General features: G+C 33.5%; 1 protein-coding gene across 2 annotated transcripts in view; it reads right to left on the minus strand.

Annotated features, from left to right (window-relative positions):
- Nucleotides 1-9,149: 9,149 nt before the first annotated feature.
- Nucleotides 9,150-12,570, minus strand: part of ephb4a (eph receptor B4a) — a 91,577-nt gene continuing 88,156 nt past the window's right edge. The window contains exons 16-17 of one of the 2 annotated variants that reach the window (XM_021476001.3): nt 11,620-11,778; nt 9,150-10,208 (exon numbers count right to left, since the gene is read on the minus strand). In XM_021476001.3, coding sequence (XP_021331676.1) covers nt 10,100-10,208; nt 11,620-11,778 — 268 coding nt within the window. In that variant the 3' untranslated portion in view covers nt 9,150-10,099. 2 annotated transcript variants of the gene reach the window in all.

The following is a 12,570-nucleotide window of genomic DNA, read 5'->3' on the forward strand; positions in this document are numbered from 1 at the left end:
CCATGGATCATGGAAACAAATATACCACCCTTCATGAACGGCTAAATACTGTGTGCCATGGGTCCGTGGACGCGGTTTCACCCAGTCATCAACATAGGATCTCACAGCTTGGCACTGGCAGGTCTGTCTTGCCTTCGGAAAGCAAGCGCAGTCATGAATAATTAAGAAGCCGGCTCTTCTCATAGGATAAGAAAACTCTGCTATGAATAATAATGAGAAACCGACGCATCATCATTCCAGTTGCAGTTTTGCGCTACATTGCTGATTTTGATCCACCCCAAAAATCGTTTTAAACCCGGAAGCTGAAATGAGCTGACAAAAGCTCAAAATTATCCAGTTTCTCTCACAATTAAAGCTGACAGGTGCTAACATTGTCTTAACTGATGCTCAACACACACAAATCTGTTAACATCTCAAAAAAAGTACTCGAGGATTTCGTGAACCTTTAACGTTAAAATCTTTATAAAGGCATAAACACATTAAGGGTGCTTATTTGCGGCTGCACTCCTACCTCACGTTGCGGTCTGCCTCAAAATGGGGGGGGATTTGGATCCTATTTTAATATCAGGAAATAAAAAAATGTAAAATGGAGACTTAAGCCTCGTACACAGGGACGCTTTTCGTTTGCGCTTATCGTCAGCAATTTTCAAGACCTTTTTCCGCATTCAAACTCAAGCGATTTTCACTGGCATCGAGCAAAAGAGTAAGCAAAATCACTCCTTGACTTTAGATGGCGCTTAATGAAAAACAGAAAGACCCCAGTGCACAGGGTGGCGCTACACAACTTTAAGCTTCTGACACCTGCTTGTAACAGAGAAGAAGACAGGCTTAATGTCCTGAGTGAATGAGTGAGAACTCATAGTTCACATTTTTACATTTTTATCTCTTAAAAATAGGGACGGACAATTCAGCAGTCTCACTTCTAGCATTTAAAATGTAGTTTGGCCCACAAAACAAACTTTTCCCAACTTATTTCTGTTCCAGTGCTTAAACAAATTCCTCATTTCGTCTATAGTGACGAGTCAAACTGTATTAAATAGCCGTAACGCATGCTTGGCCTCTCTTTTCCTATTGTTTCAGTATAAGAGTTGAGAGCACAAGCGTCGCTGTGCATCTGGCCAGCCTGTTCAAGATGCGGCGCTGAGATTTTGGCTTGAGTAATGGCCCAGGACGATGATAAATCCATCTGTGAAGGAAGAGAGGAGCGTGCTGACGGCTGTCTTTTGTCCTGCAGAGGGATGCACGGTAAGAGCGGCCATTGTTTTACACACAAAGATTGGAGAAGGGGGTGGAGAGAGACACTTGAGGAATGTGCTTTGTGTTCTTCCTCTCAAGATAAAGCCTGCTGGAGCAAACAGACAGACAATCATAGACCCCAAAAAACTTGAGTAGAGCAACATATAATTTGCTGGAGCATTCAGAAGAGCTTAGCACAACACAGACAATCATAATCTCCTATCCAGTCGCCCGCCCTCATGACAAAGAGCTAACATTAACACTGTCTCTGCTCCATGTTTGTGTGTTGCTCTGTGTTTCAGGTTAAAGATGAACAACTGAAGGCGTACACTGCAAAAAAGGCTTTTCTTACTTGGAGACAAAAAAAATCTTATGTCAAAAGGTAAAACAAGATTATTTTGCTCACCCCATTGGCTTGTTTTAAGGGAAAACTTTTTGTATTTTGCTTGTTTTAAGGGAAAACTCACTTAATATTGGCATATTGTTTCTGAAAACAAGACAATATGTTTTGCTTGTCTAGAAAACGCTTCTTGATATAAGAATTTTTAGATATATGGACTAGAAACAAGACAAAAGCATTTTTTTGAAAAAAAAAAGCAGTGTATTCTCAATTTTTTTTGTGTGGTGATGCAAAATAAAAGAGTAAAATAAAAGACCAATTTAAATGTACACTGTAATTTTACGTTTTATTTTGTCCGGCAGCTAGGGTGCCCACAAAATACAAGCATTAAATTACAGAAATTTCCTTAAATTGAAATTTCCAGTGAATTTCAGTAATTTAATGTCTGTAATTTAGTGGTAAATGTCTGAAATTTAACAGACATTATTTTAATTTTTTTCCGGCCCCCACTACTACTGGTAAAAAACGTAAAATAATAGATTTTTTTTATAGTGTATTTATATTTTTTCTATACTAGTTTGTTAGAATAATCGCCACATCAAAACAACATTTTTTTTACATATATTATATTGATAGTATTTGTGTTGACTATAAGTAACCTGCAAATTAAATTAAATATTTATTGATGCTAGTTCATTAGTACATTAGCCACATAAAAATAAATCAAATAAATAAATAAATATTTTTTTAAAAATAATATTCATTATCTTTTATTATTTTTTTATTATTATATTATTAGCGCCCCTGTTTACTTTTTCCCCAATTTCTATTTAACAGAGAGCAGATTTGTTCGACACATTCTTAATCATAATAGTTTTAATAACTCATTTCTAATAACTGATTTATTTTATCTTTGCCATGATGACAGTAAATAACATTTGACTAGATATTTTACAAGACACTTCTATACAGCTTAAAAAGACATTTAAAGCCTTAACTAGGTTAATAAGGTGAACTAGGCAGGTTAGGGTAATTAGGCAAGTTATTAACGGTTTGTTCTGTTGACAATCAAGATTTTTTTTTAAAGGGGCTAATAATATTGAACTTAAAATGGTTTTAAAAACATTTAAAACTGGATTTAAAACAGTATCTTTTACACTTGCACTATTAAACATTATTTGGAAAAAATGTTGAAAAAGAAAAAAAATCAAATGGGGGCTAATATTTCTGACTTCAACTTTCTTTCTCTCTCTCTTTATATATATATATCTACAGGAGTCTTCTTGATTTTGTCTATTTCGCTGCTTGTTTTGCATAAAAAGTTGTGTAAAATAAAATAAAATAGTGTGGACCTAGAAATTATGTTTTTCATTACTCCTTGGTCTCTCATTATTGAAATTAACAATTATCTGTGAAAACACAACTGTCTGTCTTTGTTTTCTTCATGTAAAATGCCATAAAATGCCCTTTTGTTGGGGATAAAGGTTTACACCAGTGGTCTCAAACTCAATTCCTGGAGGGCCGCTGCTCTGCACAGTTTAGCTCCAACCAGCTCCAACTAACTCACACCTGCTGAACAGTCTCTATTAGTCTTGATTAGTTGGATCAGCTGTGTTTGATTAGGGTTGGAGAAAAACTGCAGAGCTGCGGCCCAACAGGAATCCCATTTGAGACCTATGCATTCACACGATTGTGTGAGGGGGGGTTTCTAGATTGATAGGCGACCATCAATGTTTTCTAAGAGGATGACAAGCTGACATAACATTGCTGTAACTGTGATAGATGTTTTGTGAAAATTGAAAAACACTTCAGTGTTTGAGTGTAAATAACTCCTGGAGAATAATTACTGGTTCTTATTTGTTCTACTTTATATGCACTAAAAATGGCTTTTCCTGCTTGTTTAACCTACTTATTTAAAATGAGTTGAAAACACAAATCTTTTTAAACACAACTCTTTGTTTTAAGTTTAAGGGCCGTACGGTGGTGCAGTGGGTAGCACAATTGCTTCACAGCATGAAGGTTGCTGGTTTGAGCCTCGGCTGGGTCAGTTGGCATTTCTGTGTGGAGTTTGCATGTTCTCCCCACATCGGTGTGGGTTTCCTCCAGGTGCTCCGGTTTCGCCCACAGTCCAAACACATGTGGTATAGGGGAATTGGGTAAACTAAAATTGGCCTTAGCATATGTGAGTGTGTACAAGAGTGTGTGGGTGTTTCCCAGTGTTGCTGCGTAAAACATATGCTGGATAAGTTGGCAGTTCATTCTGCTTTCAAAAAGAAAATGAATGAATGTTTTATGTTCAATCCACTTAGTGTGGTTTATTTGTAAACTAATTTTGAGAGGATCAAAAACATGGCTGGCTCCTCATTAGCTCCGTAATCTGCCCTATTAGATGATTATGGATGCATTATAAATAACCAGAGTTCTTCACTTCAGTTATCTTTGTCTTGAAGCTTCCTCCCCTACTTTCCCCCTTTTTTCGATAGGGCGACACGGTGGCCCAGTGGCTAGCACTGTTGCCTGACAGCAAGTACACCGCTGGTTTAACCTCCTACTGGGCTGGTTGGTGTTTCAGTGCGGAGTTTGCATGTTCTCCCTGTGTTCAAGTGGGTTTCCTCCGGGTTCTCCGGTTTCCTCCCACTGTCTAAAAACATAAACCATAGCCAATCGACTAAACAAAATGATCACCCAAGACAATCTTAGTTTACACTTCTCACATGGCGACAAGCAGCGGAGTTCTCGAGACCTACCTGAGCTTTAACTCCCCTCTCGCCCTTCTAACAGGAGGGAGCCCCGGGCTCGAGCATATAACGAGCTTAGGGCTCTCTCCCGGGACAGCATGCCAAATACGCTTTATTGATTATCAGCTAAGTGTCATCTCTTGAAAATTTGTAAAAACTATGAAGTTTACTTAATCAGGTTTTGTTGAGATACCATGAAGGAATGTGTGGAAGCCAGCATGTTTACAGTGTAGCACGTAAAGTGATTCTCCTATGATTACAAGCCAAAGAACCACTAAAGAACCGCTTTTAAATATTAGAGTCTACTGTGTGCCAGATAAAGTCTCTAAACTTACAAACAGAGAAGAAAGCAGAAGATGGGAGAAAGAAAGAAGTCAAAAGCAGATGGAAGGTTTAAGTCAAGGACATTTTCAAGGAGTCTTGGGAAAGAACTGGCTCTTTCTTCTGGAGGGATTGGGGACAAGAGATCCATTGGAGAAGAGACAGAGAGAGACGGGGGAAGGGAAAATAACTCTAAGCCCTTTTCCCAAATCTCTCCAGCACCTCTGATGAGGAGGAGAGAAGGTCATTGTGTGTCTACTGGGAGGAATCCTTAAAACAAGAACGTCCAAGAAATCCGAGCACCCCAAAACTATTATGGAAATATGCATTTGACAGGTGTGTGTGTGTACCTTGTGTTCCTAACTTCATGGGGACCAAATGTCCCATCAAGTATAGCAATACCAAAACATTTTGACCTTTTTTTTTGTCCCTGTGAGGAAAGAGTTCATAGATAACAGAATGAAGTATAAATGCAGATTGTTTTCTGGAGGGTGAGTTTAGGGGTAGCTCACAGAATCTGTACATTGTAAAAACACTATATATATATGGGAAGTTTCCATAAAGAGAGCTGTGTGTGTGTGTGTGTGTGTGTGTGTGTGTGTGTGTGTGTGTGTGTGTGTGTGTGTGTGTGTCAGTCACAGATAAAAGGATCAAGAGTTGAGAAGGCTAAAAGAGAGAATGAATTAAAAGGGTCATGTTATATCGAGACACCAGATATAAAGTTCTGCTGATATTTTTGACCAAAAACACAAAACAAAATAAAAAACACAACAAAACACAAAACAAAGCAAAAGCACAACACAACACAAAAAACACAAACTATAAAAAACACAAATCAAAACCAAAACACAAAACAAACCAAAAACCACAAAACAAAACAAACAAAAAATACAAAACAAAAACACAACAAAACAAAAAACACAACAAAAGAAAACAAAAACAAAAAGCACGAAACAAAAACACAACAAACAAAAACACAAAAACCCCAAAACAAGCAAAAAAACAAAACAAAAGCACAACAAAATAAAAAACTAAACAAAACTAAAAGCACAAAACAAAAACAACAAAACAAAACAAAAATACAACTGAACAAAGAAAAAAACAAACAAAATAAAAACACAAAACAAAAAACACACAAAAAACACAAAACAAAAATCAAAACACAACAAAATAAAAAAATAAACAAAACAAAAAGCAAAAACAACAAAACAAAAAAAACTAAACAAAACAAAAATACAACAAAACAAAGAAAAAAACAAACAAAATAAAAACACAACACAAAAAAACACAAAAAACACAAAACAAAAACACAACAAACAAAAAAGAAAAACACTAAAAACTAAACAAAAACACAAAACAAACAAAAAACACAAAAGCACAACAAAATAAAAAACTAAACAAAACAAAAATACAACAAAACAAAGCAAAAAACAAACAAAACAAAAACACAAAACAAAACACAAAAAAACTAAACAAAAATCAAAACCAAAGCAAAAAAAAAAAAAAAAACACAAAACAAAAACCCAACAAAACAAAAAACACAAAACGCACAAAAAACACAAAACAAAACTAAAACAAAATACATGGAATGGAAAATAATTAGCACCAAAAGTCATAGTAAAAAACAAACGTTTGCAATGTGATCATGTCAACACTCCAGCACATCCAGCATCTGCTGTATTTGACGTTGCGTTTGCGTGTGTTGTGACGGTACATTGAGGTTTACATATGCAAACATCAGACTTACTTTTCTTTTCCTCATGAAAGATCTTGTAATAGTACACTGGCATGTATGTACTGTATGCAAACATCAGATATTTATACTGTATCAGCTTTCAGAAAAAAACCGCCACGTCCTCAACACTGTCAGACTGTTTATGTCTATGTGTGCCCAAGAAACGTGTCGTTCAGGAACTGCTGCATTAACATAGTCTGACTGTGTGTTGAAGATCAAAATTACATTTTCTTTTGCCCCAATCATGTTTTTTCAGGCATGATTACGTTATCATGCCACTTACAGGTACATATAGGATGTTTTCAAGCACAACACCATGTATAAAGGTTACTATTTTAAGCCAAATATAAAGTTTCTTGACATTTGCCTGACTTTCACTGACTAAGGAGCTGAATTTCCATGACCCACAATGAACAGAAAAACAGGCCACTGTTGTGTTTTGCATTATATTAAAATGGTTTTAGCTTGAATGTCATTTTGCATGATTTTAATAACCACTGTGTGATTAACTGTGGATAATTTACCACAGTTTTTGAAAAAAAAAAAGTTTGAGGTCAAGAATGTTTGCATGGCTTCGAAGCTTCAAATATTTGATATCTTGACAGCACTTTTACAAATTGTACATTTACATTTTCTATACACTTTGAACCTAAAGGCCCTAAAATGGGCTAAAACATCCCTAATAAAAATCCCTAATATTTCAAGACAAAAATATATATATTTACTTTCAGTATCTAGAATATAAGCTGTTAAATATTAATGTGGAATAGACCTGTTTAAATGACATAATGACCCGCGGGAACCCTGATGTAATGTCTAAAACTGAAAGTATTTGATGGAGGTAAGCAATTGTGAGTATATTTTCTGTATTTTTAGACAAACAAAAAGCGAGAAAAAGAAATACAGAACAAAAAACAAACAAACAAAACTACTGCTGGGCAAAGATTATTTGCATAATATATGTGTGTGCCCTGTGCATATTTATTATCTATATATATAAACATGTACATTTTTGAATTTTTTATTCATATTTAGTGTATATGATACAAATCATATATGAATATAAATGTCTATGTAACTAGCCTGTTTTGTACAGTTTTGTTTTAATGCATATGTATCACATATACATTATATATATATATATAATACACACGCACACACATAAAAAAAAACTCAAAAAAAGCGAAACAAAACAAAACACAAAACAAAACTTAAAACAAAAACTAAATAAAAATCACAAAATAAAAACAAAAAACCCCAAACAAAACACAAAAAATCTAAACAGAAAAACACAAAACAAAACACAAACCAAAAACTAAAAAATAAGTAAAACAAAAAATAAATAAAAAACAAAACAAAAAATGCAAACCAAAAAACATAAAACAAAACGCAAAAAACTAAACAAAAAACACAAAAACAAAACAAAAAACAAAAACTAAACACACACAAAAAATGCAAAACAAAAACTAAATAAAAAACTAAACAAAATGTAAAACAAAAACTAAATAAAAACACAAAACAAAAAAACACAAAACAAAATGCAAACCAAAACCTACACAAAAACAAAAAGAATCAACAAATTAATAAAAAAATAAAAAATGCAAAACAAAACTAAATAAAAAACAAATCACAAAACAAAATGCAACCAATATTAAAAATGCTTAACAAAACTAAAACTAAATAAAATGAAACGAAAAACTAAACAAAAAGAAAACAAAACGAAAAAAATAACAAAAAATAGGACAAATAAAAACAAAAAAGTAAACAAAAAACAAAAACTAAATAAAAAAACAAAACACAACAAAACAAAACGCTAAACTAAACAAAAAAGAAAACAAAACGCAAAACAAAAACAAAAAAACAAAAAACAAAAAGCACGAAACAAAAAAACTAAACACAAAACAAAATGCAAAACAAAAAATAAAAAAACAAGACACAACAAAACACTAAACTAAACAAAAAAGAAAACAAAACAAAAACTAAAAAAACAAAACAAAACAAAAACACAAAAAACTAAACACAAAACAAAATGCAAAACAAAAACTAAACAAAAAAACAAAACAAAAAGCACAAAACCAAAAAAAAAAACTAAACACAAAACAAAATGCAAAACAAAGCAGAAACTAAACATAAAAAAACACAAAACTAAAAAACTATGAAAAATGCTAAACAAAACAAAAACTTAATAAAAACAAAACGCAAAACTAAACAAAAAAGACAACAAAACGCAAAACAAAAATAAAAAAATAATAAATAATAAAATAATAATAATAAATAATAAATATAATAAATAATAAAATAAAATTAATAATAAATAAAAAAATTGCACAACAAAACAAAAACTAAATAAAAAACAAAACACATCAAAACAAAATGCTAAACTAAACAAAAAGCACAAAACAAAAAAAAGGAAAACAAAACAAAAACTAAACAAACAAAAAAAACACAAAAAAACAAGCAAAAAAACACAAAAAACAAAACAAAACAACACATAACTACTTCTCATCAAGGATTAGAGAAGAACACAATGCTGTAGAGTGTAGACAATGGCAACGGTTAACCGCTGCTTTCATGAGGCTCACAGTGTAAAATGATCTACTGCATGTATTCACCAGATCAATGTACACCTGCAGTACTGGTAGTTCCTGCTGGGTTAGACCCTACTCTGAAATCAGAGCTAATAAAAGCGTCTGCTAAATGACTAAATGTAAATGTAATTTTGTTCCCCTTGTTCAACACATTCAGCACAGAACGAAAAGCGAACAGTGTGAAACCAGTCTAAATGTATACTTTTTATTGTAACAGAAACACAGATTACACTGACCAAAAAGAAAATGCACCTTTTTACATAACTCAAGTATATATTTATACAAAACAAAACCGACGGAGAAGGCAACAAAATAAAAGTCCCTGGTTTGTTCTTTGCATGATCTCCAATGTGAAGACCGAATCCTCGTAGACATAAACCCAAACGCTGCAGTTCAAGTTGGTGAGCAAAACCAGCACAACATTCCCGTAGTAAAACAGTATGGCACGTGTTTAACCTCCAGTCTTTCAGCCACTCAAAAACACAACAACAACATACAGTCTTTATTTGGTCTCTTTTTAGTGCCAGTCAAGTGTTGCAGAGAGTGTGTATATGTGTGTGTATGTGTGTGTGTTCGCATATTCATTCTCATTCATGTCTTTCTCTTCAGAAAAAAAGTGCTAAGACTTTTGTGCTCTTATTGCTGCTCGCATACACACACACCGAGTGCATCGTTTCCAAAGACACAACACCGATTTATTTTGTGTGTGTGTGTGTGTGTGTTTCTGACACACGTGAAGAAGTCATCGTTAATAAAATGTATCCAAATTCCTGCGTAATAAACGTCGTATTCCTCATCCTTCTGTACGAAAGTCTCCTTTAGAAAAATACTCTGCAAAAATGGAAACAGGTGTGTGATGTCACAGTCCTTGCGTTATGATGTCAGAGCGAGAGGATGTCCAAATAAGGTAACATCCCCCCCCGTGAGACCCGTTTGATATCACAAATCAGATGTAATATCGCTTTTATTAGGTAGTCTTGGAAGAAAAGAGGCCATCTTGATTCTTTAGTGACACCATGGTTAAAAAAAAAGGAAGTAGAAATGTTCCTGATTGTGAGCGGGTTGGTTAGATGAAGGCTCTCCAGCACTGTAGAGTTCATATGTGTGTGTGTGTGTGTGTGTGTGTGTGTGTGTGGTTCACTCAGTACAGCACATTCCCTGGTGCTTTGTTTTGAATCCCGAGAGCCTCAATGCTGGAGAGAATCTTCTTCTGGTGACCTGCTAAAGTTATTCCCAAACGCAGCAGATCCCTGAAAGACAGAGAGAATGGGACACCGTTACACTTTGGAGATTAAAATGTGATCAAATACTAAATATATATTGGGTCAAGCCTGAATGAAACCTTTTTTTTTTTTTTATTTACGGGTTGGAAAGTAATAATAGTTGAGTAAACTTAAGAGTGCAGTGAATGGGAGAGTACAACATATATATATATATCCTTCCCTTTATTTAGTCCCCCACAGCGGAATGAACTGCTAACTTATCCAGCATATGTTTTACACAGCGGATGCCCTTCCAGCTGCAACCCAGTACTGGTAAAACATCCATACACTCTCACATTCACACACACTCATAAATAATTTAGCTTATTTAATTCACCTATAGCGCATGTGTTTGGGCTGTGGGAGAAACCGGAGCACCTGGGGGAGAATATGCAAACTCCATACAGAAATGCCAACTAACCCAGCCGAGGCTCAAACCAGTGACCTTCTTGCTATGAGACAATTGTGCTACCCACTGCGCCACCGTGACGCCCATAAATAAATAAACTAAAAGACTGAATAAATAAATAGGTATAGCGGCCTGCAAAATAGAAATTAAAAATAGAAAAGTAAATTAATCAAAAATCTGAATATAAAAAATTATTAAACAAAATGAATCAGTCAATAAAAAATAAATGAAATAAATCAATATTCTTAATAGACTGAAAAATAGAAATTAAAAATGGAAAAGTAAATAAATCACATTTCTAAATATAAAAAATAATGAATGTTAGAAATGAAAAATAGAAATTTAGCAAATATGTAAATATGAAATGTAGATAATATTAAACAAACAAAAATAATAATACATCAATAAATATTTATGTGTAAACATACATAAATAAACAAACTAAAAGAATTAAATTGGTTTATTTCTGCATTTATTTAGTCTTTTTAAATAGTATTTATTTTTTATATTTAGAAATTTGATTTATTTACTTTTCTATTTTTAATTTATATTAAACCTATTTATATTTTTATTTTATTATTTACTGACTGATTCATTTTGTTTAATAATTTTTTATATTTATATTTTTGATTAATTTACTTTTATTTTGATATTTATTTTATTTTATATTATTTTAATTTTATTAATTTTATTAAATTTTTTATATATTTATTTACCTGTCTATTTTTTTCTATGCTGCAGTCTGCTATGCCTATTTATTTATTTATTTAGTCATTTTAATGAATGCATTTATGTATGTTTAAACATATTTATTGATCTATTCTTTGTTTACTAACATTTATTTGTAACATTTAGAAATTTCAAACATTTACTTTCTATTTTCCGTTTTCTAATGTTCATGTTCAACGTTCTCTAAACAAAAACATGCATGTGATATAAGAATTTTATCTGTTTTTCCAAGCATGTAATCTGAATGTGATCTGGACTCACTCCGTGTTGATGTGGGTGACGAGCTGCATGGACGTGTATCCCGCCTGCAGAAATGTCTCCTCGTAGCGCTCCATCTTGATGGCCCGCAGCCAGTCACCCACTGTCCCGCAGGATGAGGGCGTGAGTGGAGACCGCTGGTCCAGCAGAGGGTGAGAGGGGCTGCGCACAGAGAAAAACAGTGCCTAATTTAATGATATTTCCTGCTTCAAGTAAAAAACCTATAACTAGATGTTAACATAAACCCTAACCCATCCCAAATGCAGGATTTATTTGAAGTTTTAAAAGTATATACACAAATATAATAGTATATTTTCAAATATAAGTAATGTTTAACAGAGATTTTTGTCAACACATTTCTAAACATATGTATAATAGTTTTAATAACTCATTTCTATTAACTGATTTCTTTTATCGTTGCCATGGTGTATCTTTTTTAATATCATCCAGCCATAATTCATTTTATGTTGTCTTGTCGACTTTCAGAAATGGACAGCAGCAGGATTACTAAAGCATGTTTTAGTGACAGGAGCAGTAATGTGATTACAGTAATGCATTGAGCTCAACAATAGCTGTCAATCAAAGCTTCAGTCATTCCTCATTCTGTCCATCATTGATGATCTTGGCTCTCGTCCACTCAGTGTGGCCTCTTGTATGTTAGTGTAGCTCCGCCTCTCTCAGCATGACGAGCTGTCAGTCTGTCAATCAATGCTCAGTATGAGCCCAGTTCTGTCCGTCACTGTTTAGTTTTTCCCCTCGAGGAAAACTGTCAAGGCTTCCTTTACTGAGGGCTAATTCAAGACATCTTCTTCATTTGAGCAATTACAGCTGAAGTCAAAATAATTCGCCTCCTGGGAAATTTCTGTTATTTTCTAAATATTTTCCAGGTGATGTTTTTAAAAGAGCAAGGAAATTTTTACAATATTTTCACTATATATATATATTTATTTATTT

The sequence above is a fragment of the Danio rerio genome, chromosome 5 (genome assembly GCF_049306965.1).
Source record: "Danio rerio strain Tuebingen ecotype United States chromosome 5, GRCz12tu, whole genome shotgun sequence".
Classification (NCBI taxonomy): domain Eukaryota; kingdom Metazoa; phylum Chordata; class Actinopteri; order Cypriniformes; family Danionidae; genus Danio; species Danio rerio.